Here is a 24,228-nt window from a genome sequence, read left to right on the forward strand (position 1 = left end):
TGGTACTGACCCCTACAGTACAGATGCTCCCAGCACTGACTTTCTTGGCACTGAAGTTATTTGTGGTGTCACGTGATCTTGCAGTGACCATGAAGCCTGAGTCCCCATTAGTATTCTCAGCTATAAGAGTGCCCTCGGTATTTTGGTATTGACTACCGGTATTGCTACAGTACCAGTCAACTCTTCAGCTGCAGTGGTGGGGAAGACTCCAGTTCACCCCAAAACTCTGGTTAGGGTAGAGGAGGAGTACTCATTTTCTTTCTCCCCTCCTGAGCATAGTAGGAAGGATATTCCCCCAGCCACTCATCTCTTTCCCATTCATATGACCTTTACTGGTCTAACAGGGAATCTAGGAGTTGTATATGTAGACCTATGGGATCTCAGGGAGAGCATTCACCTTGATATCCAACCCCATAGCCCCCAGCCCCTTACTTCTACGATGTGCAACCTTGGGCCCTTTGGGGTATCCAACCAGCCATAGGCGCTGACTTCTACTTGTGCCGGTGGGTGCTTGACCCCCATCTGCCCCTGGCCCTGCCCTGACTCCACCCTTGCCCCGCCCTGCCCCCATTCCAACCCCTTCCCCAAAGTCCCCGCCCCAACTCTGCCCCCTCCTTGCCCCTATTCCAACTCCTTCCCCAAATCCTCTCCCCGGCCCCGCCTCTTCCCCCACAGGAATTGGCACCTATGCAACCACAAGGAAAACTACCTCCACTACCTCTTGTAGACTTAGATCTCATTCCCCTATGAAACTTCATAGAGTGCTCAAGGGGCGCTGCTGGTGCAGACTCACAGTATAGCACAGGAAGATGAGGAAGAACACCTGCAGATGGTAGAAGCACTTGATCCCAGCAGTGGTCTACTCTTCCTCACCAGATTAGGCAATAGGGCCCTCCACTTCCACGCAGCTGGATGATTGGAAAACATTTCAGTAACTGCTGCATTACATGATAGAAATCCCCATGGAGGTAGAGCAGGAGGATTCACACAAGCTACTGGACATTTTGTACTCTGGCTTGCCTGAAAGGTGTGCCATGCCAATTAATGAGGGGCTGTTGGAGCCAGCAAAAAAATTGTAGTAGACCCCATCATCTGTGGCACCTAATTCTAAAAAAGCAGATAGGTGCTGTCAAGTCTGTCATAACATTGGACAGATGGTGCTAGAGATCATCACCCATGGCTACCCTACACTTCTACTCCTTGCCCCCTATGCTCCCTTCCCCATCCCTCTTCAGGAATCCTTCTCATGAGAGCCTGTTACAAGCAGAAGTGGCCTTATTGCTTCATGTAGAAGACATAGAGGAAGGGCCCTCAGAATTCAGGGGAAGAGGCTTCTACTCTGTTTTTTCTCATTTCAAAGAAAAAAGGGGGTCTTTGTCCTATCCTAGACAGAGGAGATTCAACAAATATATATGCCACCTCAGATTCAGGATGGTAATACTTGCCTCCATCATTCCATTTCTTGTGGCTCAGGACTGGTTTGTAGCTCTTTACTTTCTGGATGTGTACTTCCATAGAGCTAGCCACCCATTCCACAGGAAATATCTGAGAATCACAGTAGGGCCCAACTATTACCAATACAAGTCTGTCCATGGCACCAAGAGTATTCACAAAATGTCTGGCAGCGATGGCAATGCATTTAAGGAGAAAAGGTATCCATATCTACCCAAAGTCTACCCATATCTGAATGAACAGAGGAAGGTCCAAGTAGGAGACCACAGTATCAGTTCTTTCCTTGTTTTCCCAACTGGGATTCTTTGTGAACTGCAAGAAATCGTCTCTCACCTCGTAACAGACAATAGAGTTCATAGGAACCATGATCAGCTCTTAATCAGCAAATCCCTACCTCCAAGAGGACAGGTTATGGTCTCTCCAGTCCATAACAAATGAGCCAAAATTGACTTTAACAAGGTTGGTGTGTATGTGCTTAGGACTATTGGACCCTATGACAGCATACACGTATGTGACACTGCTTGCCAGACTTCACCTGTGGTTCTTGCAGTTATGGCTGAGGTTTATGTACTCCCTGTCAAAGCATCACATGAGCAAGAGAGTCCTGGTCCCACCCCAGAACTCAGTCGGTGGCTGGGAACATATAGAAGAGGGTTTCCTTCTTGATCCCCTCCCTGACAATAAAACTCGTCACAGACACTTAAGATACAGGTTGGGAGTACCATCTGCATATGCAAGGGACCTGGTTTGAAATTGCATGTTAACATCCTGGATCTCAGGGCTTCCAGCTGGCCTGCATGGCATTCCAGCTTGTTCTGCAGATCTTGACAGACAATATAGCCACAATACACTATATAAAGAAGCAATGAGGTGGTCAGTCTGCCAGGAGGCCATCAAGCTAAAGACTAACTGGGTATGTAATTGTATTAAATCATACCATGAGTTAGCTAGATTAGATCTATTCTATATAGGTTCTTAGACTGAACTTATCACTGTAGTATCTGAGCACCTTCCAGTAGTGCCCTAAGCAATGTGACTAAACATCTGTCATGTATTGTTTTATTTTCTTATCCTCTCCTTAGGGAGAGAAGTGTATGCAGTGGAGTGTCATGTGTTATAGGGCTTTAGAGGGTCGGGGTTTGGGGGTATTTTTTTAAATATACATGTTATGTATTTACGTTAGAGTGAAAAGGTTAAAGAAATATGCTTCACACTTGAAGCAGAAGGTGGTGAGGTTTGTGATCATCCTTAGATCCACCCATGCAAGTTATAGCCCACTTCACAAGGGCTTAAGCAGCTTCTGGAGCATCTCTGAAAAACATACCAATTGCAGAACTTTGCAGGGAAGCCATATGGGGGATCTGTCCACTCCTTCATCCCACATTATTCCTTAGTTGAGGCCTGAAGATCTGATTCCTGTTTTGGCAGAACTGTCCTGCAATCATTATTTAAATAGGACTTCTAGCACCCACCTCCTGATTATGAGGTCAATGCTTGCTAGCCACCAGAAGTGGAATACATGTGGATAATCACTCCCAGAAGAAACAATGGTTGCTTACTTACAGTAACTGTGGTTCCTCACAATGTGTTGTCTATGGATTCTGCAACCCATCCACAACCTGCCCTCCTTCCCTGGTACTACAAAGTACTATAGCACCTGGGGTCTGTATTGGCGAAGAAACTGAGGGATGGTTGGACAGCCTCTGCCCTTTATGTCCTTGGATGGGAAGGGGAGAGGGGGCATGAGCACATCCAAGGTCTGGCACCAGTGAACACTGCAGGCCAAAACATTCCAATCTTGCATGCATGGGGCAATGGCTCACTAGAGGTGGAATCAATGTGGACAACACATCCCTTAGAACCACTATCACTGTTGGGTAAGCTACCATTCTTTCTTACTAGCCTTGTAATTGAACAAAATGATGAGAGATGCTTTAAGATTACGACTTAAACAGATTCTGGAAATTGTGTGTTGCTAGCCCCTTTACTGCAGTCTTGAAAAATTGTAGTGAGTTTGGGAGTTTGCTGGGGTGACTTCAGGCTCGCCTATGGTTAGGGTGACCAGACATCGCTATTTTATCGGGACTGTCCCAATATTTACTTGTTTGTCCAGTCAGGATACAAATTGTCCTGATATTTTGCCCTCCGGCGCACAGGCGGAGGGGACTTGTGTGCCCCTGCCCCAACTCTGCCCTGGCCGCGCCCCAACTCTGCCCCTCCATCCCCCATTGGATCCCTCCCCAAATCCCCCCCCCCAGCCCCACTCCCTTACTGCCTTATTGGATCCCTCCCCAAATCCCCGCCCTAGCCCCACCTCTTCGCCAAGCTCGCCTCATTCCTCCTTCTCACCCCTCCCTCCCAGGCTTGTGCTAATCAGCTGTATGGCGGCACAAGCGCTGAAGGGAGGGGGGAGAAGCAGGAAGCGGCAGCCAGCTCAGGGGAGGCAGAGCGAAGGCGAGCTGGGGGGGGCATGGAGCTGCCGGTGGGGGCTCAGCCCCCACCAATTTTTCCTATGCTCCGGTGGCTCTTGTTTTGTGTTTTTTTTTGTTTGGTTGGTTGGTTGGGTTTTTTTGCTTTTGTTTTTTCCTGAGACTCTCAATCTTTAATGTATTTATCCTCCCAACATAGTTGCCGACTTCCCCTTTGTCTGGTGGGTGCTCGACCCCACCACCCACCCCTGCCCGCGCCCCCTCCCACCCCGCCCCACCCCCATTCCACCCCGTCCCCAAAGTCCCCGCCCCCATTCCACCCCCTTCCAACAGGCGTCCTCCCCTGAGCGTGCGTGTCTCTGCTCCTCCCCCTCCCTTCCAGGAAGTCCAGAGCACCGCCAAACAGCTGTTAGGTGGTGGGAAGCACTGGGAGCTAGGCAGAGGCTGCCGGTGGGTGCAGAGCACCCGCTAATTTTTCCCGGTGGGTGCTCCAGCCCCGGAGCACCCATGGAGTCGGCGTCTATGCCTCCCAACACTCCTGTGAAGTGCTATCATCCCCACTTTACAGAGGGTGACTTGCCCAAGGTAAACAGGAAGTCTATAGCAGAGTGGGGGACTTCAACCTGGACTCCCGCTGCCTAGGCTAGTGCTCCAACCACTGGCCCATTCTTCTTGGTTATTTATCACAGTGAGTGACTTGGAACTGATACAGTAAATATGGCCAGGTTGGGACAGCAGATAGGAAAAGTGAGGATGGAAAAAACAGTAAGTGATTGATTGTTCTGCCTCTTGCTTTCCAGGAGTTGATTCAAGAACAAGTTGAGGTAAGTAGTGCTCTTCTTTTAAAGTGGATCAGGGTAGCTCTCTACTGAAAGTCTTGTTGCTTGAGACAGGACAAAACCTGGGAGAATACCATCCTTTAGCTCTTATGGATTGACAGTGGGGAGATGTGGACCAGATGGGCCCTACTAGGTCTTCCTCATCTGTTCCTTCTCTAATGTTACTATTATTTCCTTTTCATACTCACTGGAAAGTTGGACCATGTTCTCTTTCTACTTTTAGCTGTTGCAGACCACAGGAGGCGCACAAGGGACACTCCCACTAACCTTTCTAAAGGTGCTGGCTTCCCAGGCATGCCATGGTAAGTGAGCTGAACTTCTCCACAGTATACTTTCTGGGGTTCTGGCATAATATGGCACTTTGAAGGGTTGCAGGAGTCTGACCTTTTAGAGACAGGGTGTCTACTAGGTGGCAGGAAGCAGTTGCCCTCTTTTTGGAGAGCTCTGCCAAGGACAGAACATGCTGCCTCTATTTGCATTGTTTGTGGCTGTTATCCACATTCCTATTCAGATGCGAGATGCTGACAAAATAGAGCCCTAATGTACATCGTTCATATGAGCTCTAGAACTTTTAATTCAACAGTTCTGTGGGAGCAGAAGGAGTGCCCTGTTCTCAAAGAGCACATTTTTGGCTGCCCCAAATGGTAAGTTGTAGAAATGCCAGTGTAGGGTGTCCTGGAGACACTGGAAGTGCTTGTTCTCTAGATCCATGATGGACATCTGACTCACCTTCTGGGCTTTCAGAAGCCACGGAGGTGAGCAGATCTCACAAATGCAAGCTGCAGTAATTCTAACTCCTTCATGCCAGCAGACATGTTGCATATTGCATTAACATTCCCCTCATGGCTAAAGGGCAAATGTGTATTGGTAGCATTGTTGCAATGGCACATCACTAGAGTCTCCAAGTGGCAGACTGCATACAAGATTTCTTTTAGCTAGAAGAGCAGGACAAGTGCCATCTCTGAACTGGAGGATACAAGCTGTTAAGGTGAGAAGTAAATGAGACCATAGATTCTCATGGCTTCTGGTGTTTAGGAAAGATAAAGATTGTTAAAGTACCAGAGAGATCTTACTATCCTGCCTGGATTGGCAGTGGTTGCATTAAATGCCCAGGTGTGGGAAAGAACGGGTGATTACTGAGGTGGTACTCAATCTCTAAGTAGCATGTGGGGGTGGGTATTCAGTCTTTCTCTGCTTTGGTAGCTCCTCATTTGTGGAGTGCCCTGGTTTTCAGCTCCAGAGGAAGCTGCTCACGTGCCTTGAGCTGCAACAACTGTAGCATCTAGGAAGCAAGGAAATAGTTGTCCTGCCATCTAGTAGCCTCAGACCAGACTAAGCAACTTAGGCTGTGGAGAAGCTAGTCGGTGTGTGCCAGGAAGGCTTCTTGGGGGAAGTCTGATTAAGTGGAGCTAAATCTGAAGTACTGTGCTGCTGGTTTGTGGTCTCAGGGTTGGGGAGGAAGTGGGAGCTGCCCCATATTAACTTGCTGTGCTGTCCAAAGTTCCCAGAGAGGAGCTTGTTAGCTGAGCTGAACTCTTGCCAGCACATGCTATAATTCACTTCTCTTTTCAGGAGCTATTAAGTTTAATGACAGCTTGACTAAGGAGGAGAGCTGCCAGCTTATTGAAGCTTTGTCCTCTTGCCAGCTGCCTTTCCAGTGTGCTCATGGGAGACCTTCCATGATGCCACTTGCAGACATAGACCACCTGAAGCAGGAAAAGCAGGTACAGTGTGAAGTGCTGGGCAGAGAAAGGCAAACAACTAACAGGGTGGGTTGTCTGAAAAGATGCGTTTAATCTTGCTAAGCCTTTTCATCCAAGTTTCATACCAACCAATAACACAGCTCACTCTGTATCCACCACTTAATACAAACAGAGGTATTTGACCACTGACCACATGTGATGTAAACAAACTTCTAGCTCCTGTCCCTCCCTTAACCGTTCCTGTATTATTCCCCACAGTATTGTATATAAATGAAGACTGCAACTCACTGGGCACAAAGTGCATGTCCAGATGCTATTTTAGATTCTACTCACATGGTGTATTGCACATTTGCCTTTAGAACCCTACTGTTAACATGCCATTTCCTGTCATATTTCTTCCTGAAGTTGTACAGACTTGGTAAGCAGCCACTGGCAATGGTTATTCAGCTATCCTGTATCTTCTTAGGGAGTCACACTATTGGTAATACTCTGCAATTGAAACACTGTTTTAAACTCATCTAAGGACAAACTGGAGGGAATTCAAAGAAGAGCAACAAAAAAATGGCCAGGGAACTGCAGGAGACTTATGAGGAGAGAATACGAGTTAAGTCTGTCTAGTTCGGCTAAGGGACAACTAATGGTGGGGGAAGAACTAGTAATGTGCACCTTTCTAAAGCTCCCTGCTAAGTGTGCTGTTCCCTAAATATGTTGAGTACATGGGATAGCCCATAGCAGATCAGTACTTTTGCTTTTTCTCTTCTTTCATAATTCAGTTTCTTAGGAAATGGCTGCCTGAAACAGTACATTTGCTCTGTGTGCCTGAATGGGTAAATCTATTTGAAAGGTGGAATTATTTAGGATGATATGAGGAGTTATAACCAAGAGATCTGGGATGAAATAAAGAAAGAAAATCTAGGCTGAAGATCAGGAGACCAGTCAAGGTGGAGTGATTTTCTAAAATCAGATTGAGGTTTTGTAAAACTAATTTGAAAATTTGTACTATTACAACTTTAGATGAAAATATATAATGAATTATTTTTCTTAAATGCCACTTCCAATAGGGTATTTGAATTTTACAAAAATAAATTGAATAGTATGATCCTGATCAGCTCATGCTCCAATACGTCTGTTAGTCTATAAGGTGGCACAGAACTCTTTGCTGCTTTTACAGATCCAGACTAACACGGCTACCCCTCTGATACTTTATTCACAAGAGAAGCTCCGTTTACTTTAATGGGGTCACTTGTGCTTAAAATTAAACATGCTTAAGTGTAGCGGCAGCAGCAGTTAAAACATTGTATTTTTATTAAACTTTTCTCTTAGGGGCATAAAATATTTCACTTCAGAACAAAATTGCTTCAGTGTTAACAATGAAAAGTTACTTAGACTTTTAATACACGAGTTATTATGAACCATTTTTGTATACACACTGACCAAAAATTTCAAAAGCAGGAGCATGAAATTAGACTTCTATGCCTATATATAGGCACTTAGGTGATTTATGAGCACAGCCTTACCAAAGCATTTCAGCTTTCTTCATTCATGCCAGTTTATATCAGAATGTGGTGCTGGTTGCAAATATAGGAAGGACAGTTTGCTTATCAGTTTTATGTTCTTACAGTAAGGGTGTCAATGAGGCCCTGGGCTTGTGATTTTCAGAAAAGATGAGCCTTCTAAGTGAGAGACTTAAGGAAAAAACATGTAAAATCTGAAATTCTACTAACAGTGAGGAAACTAATGGAAGAAACAAGTACAAAACACCTAAGCCTAAAATGAGAACCAATGAACTAGCAAGATGTATATTTAAAAAAAAAAATCTGATGTTTAATAAAATAAAATCTTGACTTTTATTCACCCTGCTGCCAAGGAACTGCATCAGATTGTGAAACTGGAAGTCACGGAGGACATTTAAAATTAGATTTGATAAAACACTTGAGCATCTTTCTGGGTGGGGAAAGGACTGTGGAGGTCAGTGAAGTCCTTTTCTCTTAATGAAACTTTGTATGAATTCATTAATTCTCTTTTCTCCTACCAGCCTAAACCTAATTTGTCTAAACTGCGGAGAATGGCCCAAGCCTGGCAGCTGTTTGGGAAACAAAGGACAGCACTTGGAAGTGTGAGCTAAAAACCAGACCCTCCAGGAATATTGATGTCACACAACCCTTAATACTTCCAGCCAGCAACGTGAAACCAATGTTGCTGCTTGGATGCAACTCCTGAGCCAGGACGGTATCAGAAGTACTACCTTCACAGCTGACCTTCTGAGGAGTCAAGATAATCCGTGGGAATGTGGCAGGAGAAGGCTCCTATAGTCCAGAGAAGAGGCTTCAATGTTCAGAAATTATATTGTGTGCCCAGACTTGGCTATTCAAGGATAGAAAGAGTCTCACACTTGCAAGTGTTAAATTCCCTTCTTGTGAGAATGGCAGGATTCCTCATGGCGGAAGGGTGGTTTTAATGTATTTACAATGCTTGAAAGTGTAGATGGCTAAGTATTTATTAATAAACCAACACCACTTTCCTCAGGCTCATGTCTGACTAGAGTGAGCACAGGCCATCTGCAAGGTTGTGCAGGCAAACTTAGAGTCAGACCATCAAAGAACCAAAAGTGTCACTTTATTCAACTAAGCATCTAATAGCAGAGCAATCCCAGCTTGCTGTTTCTTTTCTTGCCTGTGGCTTTCACAGCACATCAGTCCTTTTCCTCCAGGTGGAGGGGAGATCTCAAAAATATAGCCAGATGCTATCTTCTCAGTGAAACATGAGGTTGCTGGAAAAGAGGTAGTTAAGGATCTTAGAGCACTTCTCGCAATAAGAAGTCCTGCTCATATTCTAATTTTATTCGGCCTCCACTCTTCAATTCACCCTTTAGCTCTAAATAGACTGGGGTTTATTTCTATACCAGTAAGAGGGTCATGTTACAAATTTCTATTTACTTATTAGGCATTACTATAACACACAGCATTTAAGTGCCTAAATTAAAAACAAGAATCCTGGCCCAGCAGGTTTTACGGTCTAAGTAAAACTAGAGGAGGGAAATATTTCACTTCTTACCCTAAACTGTGATGTAGTGTTGCTGTGCACTGTTAAAAGAGCTGTCATATTGCCAGAGACAGCCAAAGAGAATGCACTCTAAGGCCTTTGGTTTGTAATAGAAGGCTTTTCAGTTTGCATCCACCAAAGGAACTACAGCCATCTTGCTACAACAGCAGCGCACTACTGGGGCCAGTGTGCTGCTACTGTTTGAAGAATAAGAATTTTATTCTTGTGTAGAAAATAAGCCAACAGCAGAGATCACTACAAGCAGTCTTTATTGTAGCACACTAAGGTAATGCAGCTTAGGGGCAACAGAGAATTCCATTTATACCCGGTCCAACATTGAACCAGAACTTCAGTGGAGATATACAAGAATGGCAACAACAGGTTCCAAAAATCAAATGGATTAAAAACTGCTCCATGTGCCTTGTAATACAAGTGACAGAAGCAAAGCCAGGTGTAGATCTCTGCTCTTGGCTAGGGTGGAAACATTATACTCCATGCAGATGTTTCCTTTTGAAGACAGTCACCCCCATCTCTGTAGCCCTGGATTTATTTAGCTGCTGGATCTTCTGAAAGAGCAAGGTAGGAAGAGCCTGGACACTGAGGCACTTCAAGCCAATGGAGCTTAGAGTTCATGGTCGTCAGGATGGTAGAGCTCACTCATGAGGCGATAGATGTAGGAGGGTGCATTACCCCCAATATTGGAGATGAAGAGAGTAATGAGCTCTGGGGGAACATAGTCAAACACTGGGCAGTGAACATTGATCTTTGACAGGATCTCCCCTGAAAATGGAACAGTCATGGTATTAGAGATGAGCAATGGACAAGATGTGGAGTGTGGCTTCACCATACACTGCTTGGAGCACAAGTTGTGACCCTCACCCCACCACCTCTAAAGTCAGCACTGAAATAGCAGAACAAGATTCGAGACAACCCCAACCATGGTAGGTTTATCTGAATTATGGGTATAGAGCCTAGTCTTGGATAAGAATGATAGAGTTTGCCCCTGCTGATGGCTGTTGCTGGTGCTAACCAGAAGAGCCTCCAGATGGAAAATCTGCAAAATGCCACAATGAAAGCCTTAATCAAAACTGTCTTAGCCCTGCACTTGTGGGGTCCTGCTGCACAGAAACATGGATTTGGAAGGTTGGTTGCTATGTAAATGGGCACCAGAGCTGCCATCTTTTTGAAGATGGAATCTCAGAATTTAAGGCCCAAAGGGACCATCATGATCATCTAGTCTTACCTCCTACATGTCACAGGCCACAGAACTTCACCCACCCCTTCCTGCAATATGCTCATAACCTCTGGCTGAGTTATTGAAGTCCTCAAATCTTCATTTAAAGACTTCAAGTTACACAGAATCCACCATTCATTCTAGTTCAAACCAGCAAGTGACTAGTGCCCCACACTGCTGGAGAAGGCAATCCCCCCTCTCCCCGATCTCTGCCAATCTGATCGGGGGGGAGAATGGGACACACATTGCCCTCCAATATGGTTATCAGTTAGACCATGAGCATGTAGCCAGACATCTGGGAAAGAACTGGGTGGAATAACTCTGTGCCATGTCCCATCTCCAGCCATTGGAGATATGGGCTAATAGTAGTCGTAGATGGGACATATGCCATTGTAGGCAACCTCATCATAACATCCCGTCCATAAACGTATCAAGCTCAGTCTTGAACAAGTTAGGGTTTTTGCTCCCCATTACTCCTCTTGGAAGGCTGTTCCAGAATTTCACTCTTCTGATGGTTACAAACATTAATCTAATTTCAAACCTAAGCTTGTGGAGGTCCAGTTTATATTCATTTCTTCTTGTGACAACAGTGGCATTTAACTTCAGTCCTTTCACGGCCTGGTGTTTGGTCCTCTGATGTATTTTATAGAAAGCAATCATATCTCCCTGCAACCTTTGTTTTGTTAGGCAAAACAAGCCAAGCTCTTTATGATCTTTTCTTGTAAGGCAGATTCTCCATTCCTCTGATTATCCTAGTAGCCGTTCTCTGCACCTGTTCCAGTTTGAATTCATCTTAAACATGGGAGACCAGAATTGCACACAGTAGCCTGGTCTCAGAAGCTCCAGGGCAGAAACAAAACTATGTCAGCCAGTGGTAATAATCCATATAGTATTTCTGGAGTTTTATGTTCCAAGAAGTAACACTACTTATGAGCGCTACACAGAAACTAGTTTGGTTTCTCTGCTACTGTGCTAGGTCTGTTCCTCCCACCAGCAGGCAGTCACCATCAGAACCTTGATTTTTTAAATTATTTTTTTAAATTACTACCTGTATAAGGAAGCGTTTAATAGGGCAGGAACCCAACTGCAAGAATGGACTTCAGAAGAAGCCCTGTTCCATTCCTCCCATTAGCCAAGTAGCATGTAAACTAGGACAGTGGTCAGAGTCATTTCAGAGTTTAAGACAATGGGCAGGGTTTCCTGCCCTTGGTTACAAGCTAATTCCGTCTTTAAATATGTGAGACAGGATCCCGGTTCCTGCTGCCTGGGGTCAACACAGCTAGTTCCCCTTCAAAAACCTGCTCTAAAGAGGACCAGTACCTTCTGTGAATGGCAGCACTTCTTGTGGAGAGACAAACTTGTAGAATGAATCCTCTTCATTAGGGAACTGGAAGAAAGAGCAATAGCGTCAGAAGAGACCACCCATCCCCATTATACCATATGGAGCTGGAGCATAAGTGCTGGAAGGGACTGAGCAGAGGAAAGTAAGTGCTTCACAGCTTAGGTTTGTAGAGTGTACAGCAGTTGCCTGCAGCCTCAGACTGGAATATGCTTGGCATACATTCCTAGTTCCTTTATGCCTGCTTAGATTCTGGCTGCTCTGCAGGATAGCCTGGTAGGTCAAGAGAGGAGAGAGACATGAGTGCCCCGAGCTGCTCTTTAGTGACTTGAGACAGGATCCATATTACAATATCAAAAAAGCAGAGAAGGAAAGTCCTAAAATATCTCCTTCTGCCTCTGAAGATGAGAGTTCAAATCACCACTGGATTAAGTGAAATGAATATGGTAACTCTCAGTCTCTAGTGGATGTTGGTCTATATCATAAGAGCCCACCATTCAGCGTATCTGGCAATCTGTGCTGGAACAAAGGCCTTATCTGCATCAGTAGAGCTGTTGTGGGGAGGTGTATCAATGGGGCAGGGGCATCCTTGCGTTAGGATCAAGGTGCATTAGCAGGGTTGGTAGAAGCCTTCTGGGTTGCCAACCTGTATTTTAGCCAATCAATGCTATCCATTCCTCTCTTTCATGAGCAATATAGGTCCCCCTATTTGCCACGAGATAGAGCAGATGCTGTAATCAAAGTTGCTGCACCTACCTGCGGTGAAAGCTTGAACATGGGTGCACAGACAATGAGGGGAGTGGAGTGGTGTTTAGCTGCCAGTGCCAGGGTATGAGTCCCACTTACAGCGATCAATGCCCCATTGGCCAAGATTGTCTTCGTACCAATGATCACCTTCCAAGTACAAATTAGTATTAGAGCACTCTGCAGTGAACAGACAGGCAGAGAAATGGAGCTCCAAATCCCGGGCTACTGGCTCAGACCATGCTGGGGTTAGGGGCTGCAGGTTCCCACCATCTATATACATCACAGCAAGAGGGCATTACACTGACTAGACAGATAGTGAAAGGCTGGGATTCTAGCTCAGTAGGGTGCGGGATCTATTCCATCTGGGACTGACTCTGCACAAAAGTTTTCCTCTAACTAGAACAGCACCCAGAACTGTCAGACCTGCCAAGTGGAAGTTAGAAGACTAGCAGGCATTCATTGGAGGGCTGTGGGGCCCTATTCTCATCTCCACATGATAGTGAGGAAAGCAGTCCGAGCTCAGGATGTCCAGCAGCCATTTTCGGACACCCTGCCAAGGGCTGGCATGCTGCCTACCATGTGATTTGTGCTCCAGGCAGGGACGCGGTGCTTCCCACTCTGGGGATGGGCACGTTTGGGGTTTGTTTTTTTGTATTTAAAAAAAAAAATGGCTGGAGTCAACCCTTTGTCTCACCGGGCTCTAAATATCTGTCTCCGAGCAACTCTGCCTCCACTCAGCATCACTGTTTGTTCTAATGCATCCTGGAAATTTAGCCACGCAGGTGAGGGGCAGCTGGGAGTAAGTTGAGACTCCCAGTGGAAGTGTCCCAGTGTGGTCAGTCACACTGGTCTCTGCATGTACATTGTATCCTGCTCCCCATCCCCAGTCTTTTTAAATTGTAAGCTTTTCAGGGGAGGGGTTCTCTTTCTACATGTCTGTATAGTAGCACTCATATTGTGCTGGGTACAATATGTAAATATTAAAACCCCTCCTGAGACCTCTCTAGCCACCTCTCTCCAAGCTCTTTGAGGATTTTGATAGGGGAAGCAAACTCACTTGACACTGCCTATGACCTGAGCACCAGAACCCCACTACTGCCCCCCCCCCCAAAAAACCTACCTTGTTGACTCGAGACATGACAGCAAAGATGGCTGCATCGCTCATGACAGTGGTTTCAATCTCCTCTTTGGACAGACGGACGGCCATTTCATGACCCTACAGAAGAGAGAGACTCTGGTGAGTTCCTTAAGAGGAACCAGACAAGGAAGCTTCTGAGCTGGACTTGATGCAGTGCCAGACACACTCAATTCAAGCCAGAAGTTACATTATCTGAGCCAGATATTTGCCAGTGATATAGCACATATGTTATCCTCTAAATCACTGGTGGGACAGGCAAGAAGTTTCCCCAACTTCTTGGCCTCAGCCAGCAATCTCAACATTTCTTGGGGCAGCCTGGTCACTCCCTTATGCTGAACAGAAGTACCTGTTATTTCTACACCTGCTACTCCTAAGACAGATAAAAGCACTGCACAGATACCACAGGCACAACCTGGAGAACATGGCCAACCAGGGTCCTACCTGGCAGAAGGGCGCACACTCCGCCACAATGACATGGAATTTCCGCTTGCGTGCTGCCTCCTTCAGGAAAGCCTCGACGGTGCGAGAGTAGCCAATGGTCATGATCACCTCATTGGAATGGATGTGCTCCAGTGCCTGCATCGCAATGTTATCAGTGGTGCCCTCTGCAAGGGAAGCCATCCAGCCGTGAGAGGACAGTCAGGCCTAACACCTGCCATGCTGATTCCTGCCACAGACAGCACCAACAGGAAAGGGCACAAGCCCTCTGCCACAGCACACAACTGCAATTCCCTCTCCCTGGAGCTATCCCATAGGCCAAAAAAAACCAACCAAAACATACTTTTTAGAGCTTTGGGTTTGAAGGGAGAGCATCTGAGGGTTTGAGCTCCAACTTGATGAAAGGGCACATCATTCCTTATCTGAACACTGAGACCCCAATTTGGTAACTAGGTTATTACCTGACACACACACCCCCAAACCAGGCTCTGTGTCACATCACCCTTAGCTCAGGCAGCAACATGGCCATTGGTGGAGGAGCATCAGTTCAGTTCTCCAGCCCCTGCATCAGCTGGGATCAAGCTAGAGCCTGGCTGTATGTACCTTGTGGCAGCACAAAGGGCACCACACCCTGACCTCCATAGGCTCCCAAACTGACCAGGAAAGTAAGGCATATTGAAAATCCTCATCATAATGAGAGAGGAAAGGACTAGCATCAGCCATGGTGGCCACCCTGCCCACAGACTAGCTCTTGGTGCCAGAATGGGAGATGCATGAGGAAGTTATAGCCTGCAGTACTGAATGTGGAGAGGGGTTGCCAAGCAACTTAATCCTCAAGACAGATGGTTGCTGATCTGTGGACAGATGTAGAAGACAGTCACACTGGTCTCTGCATATACACTGTATCCTACTCCCCATCCCGAGTCTTTTTAAATTGTAAGCTTTTCAGATGAGATGTTCTCTTTCTACATGTCTGTACAGTAGCACTCAGACTGCGCTGGGTACAATATGTAAATATTAAAACCCCTCCTGAGACATCCTCTCTGGCCACCTCGATGACCTGTTGGGAAGGAGAACTGAAGCAGAATGCTGTACCATGTGCAGAGTGGAGTTTGGGAGGCTCATCGCAACCCTCCTAGCTGTCTCAGGTGCTGCATGCAGACCTCCTTGGCTGCAGAGACAATCCTTGCAATGCATCCACCAAGAAAGAAGTGCAGGGGAAAATATTTAATTCTGTTCCCTGCAGGACAGAAGTCTGTCTCCAGGGTCCATCCCTGTCCTGAGCACACCATGGCTCCATCTTAGTTAGTTGGAGGAAGGGCTCTGATCAGATTCTTTCAAAGCCTTGAGTGTAAACAGCACAGGGCTGAATTTTGCCTGTTTCCAGAAGGTGCATACTTGACATTGTTCTACTTTCCTCACAGGACCACACAGGAAGGGATCCCTGTGTGCTGCTTCCGGTACACACATTTTGCAAGACTGAGTCTCACAGCTCCCCATCCTTTCCATTCAAACTGGAAACTGGTTCTTCCCCATCCCTAATCCCATGAGCAGCGCTCTCTCCCACTGTGTGATAGAATGGTTTTAGTTCATCTCCTACCCAGCTCTATTAGCAGCTCACTAATAGCTTCAATCACATTAGCCCTGAGTGGGGGATAGGGAGTGTTGAAGTCCTCACTGAGCCCTCCAGAGGTCAGAAGCTTGTGCAGTGACTCCTGCTGGTCACTCTCTTCACTGCGCCCATGGAGCCTATGGAGAGAACACAGCCCATCACAGCAAGAAGGGAGCACAAGTAAACAACCTGATGAAGCCTATGGAAGAGGCTGCTTTTGAGCTACACTGTCCTTCCACAGCAGAGAAATAAGGGGCCTTACTTATTAGGGGTCAGATAAGAGGGCTAAACCTACTTTGTCAAACAGCCTCCAGAGTGGACATGCCAAATCTGTGGGAAAAAAGGCAGAAATTGGGCTTGTTTTTGGCTTAATTGGCTTGTGAGTTGCTTGTTGGCTAGTTTTTGGCTTGTAGCTTGTTGCTTCTTTTTTTGATCAGCTCCTGGCAAGCAGGGGGGGAGGGGGAGAAGAGAGTCAGGGGTGCACAACAGGCCCACCACAGTCTAGACACATAAAGTGCTGCAGGTTCTTAGGGATTGGCTTGTTTTGGCCTTGTTTTGAAATGGGATTAGCTTGATTTTTGGTTTATTGTGAAAGTTGGAGTACTTATTTACTGTGTGAAAGTTGGCAATTGTGCTCCAGAGCTGTTTGTGGCAGAAAGCTACCTGAAGCTTTGCCAATAACTGTACCTTCTGAAAGCTATGTAAGTAAACTTTGAAAGCTGCAGGAGGCACATGGAACAACCTGGCTCAAGGCTGCTGCTCCAACAGAACTCACTCTCCTAGGAAAGTGGGGAGAGAACAGCACGTGCAATACAGGATCAGAACACAGAGAGATCTGCAGCAGAGGGAGGTTCACACAGCAGTAACACATACTAGAGGAAACATTGTCAGTAGCAGGGAAACCACAAGGCTCATTGGGGCTACAAATCTTCCTAGAAAGGAATTAAAGGAGTTTAACCTTGAAGGAAAATCTTTGACACAGGGAGGACAGACCTCTCTTTTAGACTCCTGAAGAGGTCTCACAGGAGCAGCAAAGAGAAGACACCATACAGGATCCAAATGATCCTGTCAGGAAGATCTCCCAGATCACTGAGAGGGATACACACAGGCAGCAACGGGAGGGAGAGCTTCACCTGCCATACTCCTCGCGAATGATCTTCAGCACTCGCCGCACCATGTTTCCCACAGTGGTCTCAGATGGCTGGGCTGCAGTCATCCTCTTGCCCTCCTTCCGAATCAGCGCCATCAGCTCCCCTGAAACAAGGGGATGGCTTAGTCTCTATCCTTCCAAGAGCAGGTCCTGGCCACAGACTCAAGTAACTCCACAGCCAGTGGCCCTACACCAGCTTAAAACCAATCTACCCTTCAACAGCCGTGCACCTGTTTCAATTGCTACTAACATACTGGAACAAATATTTAGACAGAAAACTTAGTACCATGATCTAGAAAATAACAGAGCCATGAGCAAAAAAATAAAAAAAAATTAAGAAGTTTCAGGTGGCCTATAAAGGAGAGATCATTCCAAACTTAACAGGCTTTTAGGTAATATTACTACATGAGTGCATGAGGTGAAGACAATAGATGAGATGGGATTTTTACTAAAATATTTCATGCAGTGTATCACTAAATCCTACTCACAAAGCTAAGTCAAAGTGGTTTGGATGTCACACATTCTAGGAACTGTTCAAAGGATCATAAACAGTGAAGCACTGGGAAGAGAGGGAAATCCAGCTGCTGGGTACTGCACGTATCAGCATTAGCTCTGGTCTTATTTAACAGAGCATACTGAATTGGGAAGATCTGCAAATACCAGCAGGGAGAGAGAAATCCAGCGGGGCTCACGGAAAGGCGGGGGTGAGAGGAGACTCGTATTCAGAGGGAAGTATCCCAAATCCAGGGCCGTGGTGGGCGGCAGACATTCATTTTGCTGTTCAGAGAATGTTTCCTATCAAAGCCGGGGGGGGGGGGGCTCATTAAAGAGCTAACCCCTGGGGCAAGCCGTGATTTCAGGGCGGACGGAGGGATAATCACTGCGAGTGCCAGGAACCTCGAGCGCGAGCCTGTGGCTGGGAGGAAGCATCTGGGGGCCGAGCGGCGCCGAGTCCTACGGAGAGGGAGAATCCCGGCTGCGGCTCAGGGAAGCCCCTTGTCAGCGAGATGGGGCCGGGGGCGCCCATCGCTGGGGAAACGAGCCCGGGCGCCGCTCGAGGGCAGGGAGCTGGCGCAGGCTGCGGGGACACCAGCGCCCCAGAGGGGGATTCCCAGCCAAGGGCTCCCGCGGGACCGCCGCTGCCCGCCCCGCCTCACCCGCGCTGCCCCAGCGCCCATGGCCGATGATCTTCCGCAGCAGCCCCACCGTCTGCCGCGCCGCCTCCTCCGAGCTGAGCCGCTCCCCGCCCCGCTTCAGCCGCGCCACGAAGGCCTCGATCCGCTCCGACAACTCCGACTCCTTCTCGACAGCGCCCGGCATCTTGGCGGCGGGAGCGAACCGAGGTCGGAACTGTGGGATCGAGGGCACCACTTCCACCCGGCCATAGGACAGGCACGGACCACTTCCGCCTGTGTCTACTGCTATTGGCCGAGAGCCGTTCTCTTCTCGTCCAGTCCAGGCCGTTAAGCCAATCACCGAGAAGGTCGAGGCGTGTCTCGTGCGCCGATTTCGCAAGGGGGAAGTGGGTTGCAATGTTTTCCGTCTAGAGGCTGTGACCTCTGACTAGCGTCATTCCTGGGCCCTCCCCCGAGTCTGGCCGTGTAGGGTCTGCCGGGGTGCTGGAGCTAGGGAGGCTTCCTGGAGTCCACGTGCCGGGGGGAGGAGCGAAGAGACCCCCCCACGTGCCTGAGATATGGGGAGCAAGTCCCTGGAACATTCTGGGGAAGCATGAAGGGAGCCCCACGTGCATTTCAACATTTCAAGTGGCTAAAGTGGGATGCTGCACCACTGAGGTTCAGCCTCTCTGCCCCTTGTGCCAAATATGATATTGCAACTGCACATGGGCTTGCAATGATGCTGAAATTTAGCCTGGCCACCCTGACGGAGACAGCAGAGGGACAGACCAAACCTGAGTGGTGCTGTGACTCTGCATCCCAAGTTGCAACACCACTTGGTTTGAGGGCCCAGAGCTAACTGCACCTCTGCTCCCCAAGCTGCCCTGAATGTGGGAAATGTTCCTTTTCCATTGGGATGGAGCAAGGTTGTGGGTGAAAAAGAAATAGTCCTGTGGAACCTGGGACTGTTGGGAGTTCTGCACATGTGTGGGACATAGGGGGTGCACAAAGTGAGCCCCATGTGCCTGAGGTATGTGGGGGTCAAGGACCAAATAACATAGTGGACATGACAAAGGGAAGAAAGCCCCAAAGACCCAGGGATGCGGTAAGGGAATGAGCCCTAAAGGCCCATAGATTTGAGGTGAAGGAGTAGGGGAGCAAGCCCCAAATGCCCAGAAGAGGTAGAGGGGAAGTAAACCCCAGTCGTCCATAAGAGGGCTCTCATTCACAACTCAGGGTGCTTTTTTGTCTAACTTATGTTTGCAGCCTGAGAGAAGGGTGAGAGACTTAGCTAATTGGTATAAAAGAAATGGCATTGTGACCCCCACACCGCACTTTCTGTAGAGCAGTGCTCCAGAAAGTCTGCAGGTGTCAAAGTATAACACATACTCTTGATCTGAGTTGTAACTGCTCAGATACAGTTAGGGTCTTACATACTGGGCACTGTCATCTCCCTAGACCAGGGATTCTTACGACAAATGTTTTGGTGGCCTCAGAGTGCGGCCACCAACTCTGGTTGGTGGCGATATTGACAATTTTTCCTAAAATATTTAATTAACTTTAGGAAAAACAAATAAATATGCACAAATAGATGTCCAAATCACTATAATTTATTTCTGTAGTGTTTTTTAGACTCAATAATAAAAGTAATTTACAGTTGTCTCTATTCTTTACCGAACATAAACGGAATAGACACACAAATAAGGTGCTTTGCATGGTTCTTGTCTTTTTTGTTGTTTCTTTTGCTATTGTGGTTGCGCCAGCTGCCTGCACCTCCAGCATTTCTGTCTCCAGAGGGGGGCAGGGCCCAACCGCTGTTAGTAGCTCTGGGAGAGGGGCCACTGCTTTGTACCCCCACCTCCCGGACCAGTAGGCTGTGGTCACAAGAAAAGGCCCTGGTGGCCGCATACAGCCACGGTGGCCACATTTGAGAAACACTCTGACTGAGCTAGCCTATTGAAGATGTGGATGATTGTGGGCAAACTGCCATTTAATCTACACGTACAAAATGCGAGTCAAAGTGGTGCCAAGGTGCTGTTTAATTCATTGGTTGCCTTGGAAGGGACAGAGTAGGACCTGTTGGTTAGTTCCAGGGTCTCACTAGTGTGGAGAGGGACACTTCCACATGGTGGAGCGGCCTAGAGCACTTGTGAGCACAGCAGAGTGGATGTGTAGTGTCTGCTCAGCAGAGGAGAGAAGAGACAGACTGGGGAGAGGAGGGCGGAAGCCATGTTGGAAGCTAGGTACTCTCTCTCACTCCCCCTTTAGAATCCCTTAATGCCTAATGCTGACATTCTGCTCGTAGCAGTTTATCCTTTTCCATTGCCCACATGACATTCACTGTCATTTCAAAGGCAGATTTTGGCCAAAAAGAATTCTGACCTTCCCCGGCCCCACAACTGAATTGGGGTGGGAAAGAGATTGGGAGTGTCCATCCTGTGGGAACCTCCATGGGCAAAGACTTCTGCAGGGCTAATTTGAAAAGGAGGTGGGAGGAAGGGCCTTGGATCACATGTCCTGCCCACAGTCCAGCCCTGCCAGTTCTCAGAAGCTCTGTTTTCTTTACCCACAATCCCCATGGTGTCCCCTGATGGAAATAGTAACAATCCCACGATTCCTAATAGCGGCATCAGAGTGAGACATTCCTGAGGTCACTTCCCTCTCTGCCCATCTCCTCTTGAGGCTGTCTTCCCAGCCCATGGGTTCTTGCAGCCTGTCTCTGGCAAGGCTTGTGCAGATATAGTGTGGGGACAGCCTGACTTGTGCCCCATTCCCTTGGGTCTCTGGAGGCTATGCCACTTGGAGCCGCTTCCAGTCTTGTTCGCTGCTCCTTCCATTCATTCTGAGTCCCAGTATCTCTACTTTCTGCTGCAATAACAAGGCTTTGGATTAAGGCTGTTAGATGTTATTTCAGCTGGGATGGGGCGGGATCAGCAGTGGGAAGAAATGGCTAGAGTACAAACTGCCTGAGAAAACGCATCTGGAATGTTCCCAGGGAGGGTAAATGGAGCCTCAGCATCAAAAGTCCCTCAGTAGAGGAGTAAGGGAGAGGAGAAATGGGATGGGGAGGAGGTGCTGCATCTCATCTCAGAATCGCTGCCCTACACAGAGATAATAGGGACCCAGCTTCTCTTACTGAAGCTCAGAGCACATTACTAACGCTAATTAATGGGGGGCCTCCTGAGGTCCCTGGGTAGCAGGTGAGGATCGCTGGTTTTCAGATGAGAAATGACTTAGCCAAGGCTGTGCTGGCTCTGAGCCAGCCCCTTCACCCCTCTCAGTTTTGCCAGCCCATTTCCAGAAAGCCCTTCCCAATTGCCAGATAGCTAGAATGGGAACTGGAAGGGACAGTCCAGCATGCTAGTGGGATGCAGTAACCTGAGAGGAAGGGGGACAGCAGAAGGGGTCTCACTGCTTCTATCACTGCACTCATCCCAATGGCTGGAAGTGCTGTAGTCACAGAGGAAGGAAGATTGAATAGGGATTCCCAGGTAGGCCCCCTGAAAGATGTGGAGCCTACATTGGTGGGGAGAAAGGGGGAGCGTTTGTGGGTGTCAAGCTGTCCTGCAGTGGCTCAAGAGCATGAATACCGACCTCAGGGCAGACTGTTAAGAGCAGGGGCGGCTCTAGACCCCAGCGCGCCAAGCAGGCGCTTGGGGCGGCCGTTTCCCGGGGGGCGGCATTTGGCTCCGGTGGAGCTCCCACCGGCTTGCCTGCGGCAGGTCCACCGGAGCCCGGGACTAAGACTGCGGCGGGTCCCCTCTTCCCGCGGCTCCGGTTGAGCTCCCGCAGGCATGACTGCGGCAGGTCCGCTCGTCCCGGGCTCCGGTGGACCTGCCGCAGGCACGTCAGCAGGAGCTCAACCGGAGCCGCGGGAAGAGGGGACCCGCCGCGGGACCGGGGAAGGGCGGCGCAGCGCTCCGCGCTGCTTGGGGCAGCGTGATCTCTAGAGCCGCCCCTGGTTAAGAGGCAGGACACAAACCCCAAATTGGTTGTGAGTTCCATACTTAAATTTCACCAACTGTCAAGTGTAAACGCCTCAGTCACTATAACAGCGTAACCATGAAGTCACAGCCAGTCCCCTGGGGTACTCCAGTCTATAGGCGCCAACTGCACCCACAGAAAAAAGTAGTGGGTGCTGAGCACCCACTGGCAGGCCCCACCAATCAGCTCCTCTGCCTCCCACCTGTTGTTGATCAGCTGTTCAGCGGTGGGCAGGAGGTGCTATGGTGGGGAAAGGGAGAAGGGGGACAGGAAGAGGTGGAGCAAGGGCAGGGGAGGGGCCTTGGGGGAAGAGGTGGAGTGGGGGCAGGGCCTGCGGCTGAGCAGGGGTTGAGTACACCCTCCCCGCACCCCCAGGAAAATCAGCAAGTCAGCACCTCTGCTCCCATCTATCTTGTCACCTAGGCAAGCTTGCCTTTGTGATAGATGGTTCTCTATACCAAAAATCACAACAATATTCAGGTTACTCCTAGTCCCAAAGAACCAGTCACTTACCTCAGGTCAGATGCCCCTTAGATCTCACACCAAAGATAACGCTTGTAGCCAAGCCTATAATGAACTATCTAAAGATTTTATTAATGAGGAAGAGGAAATCAGAGTTATTAAAAAGGTTAAAGCAGTTAAACATACACACACAAATGAGTTACAGTCTTAAGTTTCAAAATGTAATAGACGCGTCTATAATAAGCAAGCTTTATATGTCCCAGGCTAAATGCTGGGGATCTCCTACTGATGCCTAGAAAACCTTTTCTTCCCGGAGTCCAAGCAGCACAGAGATACAGTTTCTCCTTGTCAGGGATTTTTATTCCCTTCTTTTCCTCTCTAAGCTCCTCTTCATGGGGTGGGGAGAGCAATGAACAAAGTGTTTTGTCCTTTGATGTTCCACAGTAGTTCATCTGGTATTGGTGGGCTGGAGATAACACCTCCTGTTGGAAACTAGAATTTCACACTCATTAATGCTTTCCTATCTGGTGATTTACAGTTACAGAGAATTACAATGCAAACACTCAGATATGACCTTAAGGTATGGGATACAGACAGGGGTGAAAGTAGAAATGGGGACTTACCGGTACAGGGCTGGGTTGGGGCCGGCTCTGGCCCCCGGAAGGGGTGGCGCCTCGGGCGGAAGGGGCAGGGATGGGTGGGGGTCAGAGCCAGCCCCGGCCCGCCCTGTACTGGTAAGTGCCCTCCCCTCCCCCGCTGGGGTAGCAGCGGCAGCTGGGAGCTCCGGCAGCAGTTTAAAGGCCCGAGGGCTCGGCCACCGCTACTGCCCTGGGCCCTTTAAACCACTGCCAGAGCCCCCGGCTGCCACTGCTACCCCAGGGCTGTGGCAGCAGGGCTCCAGGGCTATTTAAAGGACCCAGGACTCCCCTGCTTCTTCCATCCCAGCCCTTTAAATAGCCCCCGGGGGTAGCAGCAATGGGGTTCTGGCGGCTATTTAAAGGTCCCAGGGCAGTAGAGGCACCGGAAGTCCTGGCCCTTTAAATAACCCCCGGAGCCCCGCTGCTCCTCCAGGGCTCTGGCAGTGGGGCTCTGGCAGCAATTTAAAGGGCCTGGGGCTCCAGCCACTTCTGGGAGCCCCAGACCCTTTAAATTGCCACCTGGGGAAGCCGGGCCACCCCGGTACAGCGCACTGGCTCTTGCCAGTACACCATACCAGGGCATACTGGCTTACTTTCACCTCTGGATACAGATGTTACAAGTGATATCAATGCAGGCGGCAACTTACAAGCGTTCAATAAAGTCTAAACATTAAGCAGATGTTTATAACTCTAATATCTATTTTAACAACACTAACACACAGTTGAGCCTGACTAATTCCAGCTGTGTATTTGTCAGTGTCCAAGTGAAGCATAGGGCCCTTGGCATAAGCTGGCACCTGGTTTGTCAGCATCACAACCAGTTAAAGAGTAAAACTGCCATGCTTCCAACAGACCCTCCCTGTGGCGCAGGCTGCCTTGGCCAGCAGGGGGCACACAGGGCCCCAT

At 48.4% G+C, this 24,228-nt stretch overlaps 2 protein-coding genes and 1 long non-coding RNA gene across 11 annotated transcripts in view; 1 reads left to right on the plus strand and 2 right to left on the minus strand.

Annotated features, from left to right (window-relative positions):
• MLH3 (mutL homolog 3) overlaps positions 1–8,950 on the plus strand; it is a 35,262-nt gene extending 26,312 nt beyond the window's left edge. For 2 of the 4 annotated variants that reach the window (XM_039535160.1, XM_039535161.1), the window contains 4 exons: positions 4,682–4,705; positions 4,944–5,022; positions 6,293–6,444; positions 8,459–8,950. In XM_039535160.1, the coding sequence (XP_039391094.1) occupies positions 4,682–4,705; positions 4,944–5,022; positions 6,293–6,444; positions 8,459–8,548 (345 nt within the window). In that variant the 3' untranslated portion in view covers positions 8,549–8,950. Of the gene's footprint in view, positions 1–4,681; positions 4,706–4,943; positions 5,023–6,292; positions 6,445–6,889; positions 7,032–7,196; positions 7,365–8,458 lie in introns of all 4 variants that reach the window. The other 2 variants (XR_005597662.1, XR_005597663.1) reach the window with 2 other exon arrangements.
• Positions 8,951–9,717: 767 nt separating this feature from the next.
• EIF2B2 (eukaryotic translation initiation factor 2B subunit beta) lies at positions 9,718–18,548 on the minus strand. 5 transcript variants are annotated; one of them, XM_039535167.1, is made up of 8 exons: positions 18,281–18,543; positions 17,107–17,227; positions 15,962–16,110; positions 14,365–14,528; positions 13,906–14,001; positions 12,795–12,932; positions 12,020–12,086; positions 9,718–10,245 (listed from the first exon to the last, which is right to left on the minus strand). In XM_039535167.1, the coding sequence occupies exons 1-8, from the start codon at positions 18,441–18,443 to the stop codon at positions 10,088–10,090; spliced, it is 1,056 nt and encodes a 351-aa protein (XP_039391101.1). In that variant the 5' UTR covers positions 18,444–18,543; the 3' UTR covers positions 9,718–10,087. The 5 variants fall into 5 exon arrangements, with proteins under 5 accessions (XP_039391101.1, XP_039391102.1, XP_039391105.1 ...); XM_039535168.1 differs by lacking the exon at positions 18,281–18,543 and adding an exon at positions 18,021–18,231; XM_039535171.1 differs by lacking the exon at positions 18,281–18,543 and adding an exon at positions 17,784–17,947.
• Positions 18,549–19,832: 1,284 nt separating this feature from the next.
• Positions 19,833–23,368, minus strand: LOC120404667. 2 transcript variants are annotated; one of them, XR_005598103.1, is made up of 3 exons: positions 23,308–23,368; positions 22,736–23,176; positions 19,833–21,106 (listed from the first exon to the last, which is right to left on the minus strand). It is a non-coding gene; the product is annotated as an uncharacterized LOC120404667 (long non-coding RNA). The 2 variants fall into 2 exon arrangements; XR_005598102.1 differs by having other exon boundaries at positions 22,736–23,322.
• Positions 23,369–24,228: the final 860 nt, after the last annotated feature.

This window comes from Mauremys reevesii, linkage group 4 (genome assembly GCF_016161935.1).
Source record: "Mauremys reevesii isolate NIE-2019 linkage group 4, ASM1616193v1, whole genome shotgun sequence".
Classification (NCBI taxonomy): Eukaryota; Metazoa; Chordata; order Testudines; family Geoemydidae; genus Mauremys; species Mauremys reevesii.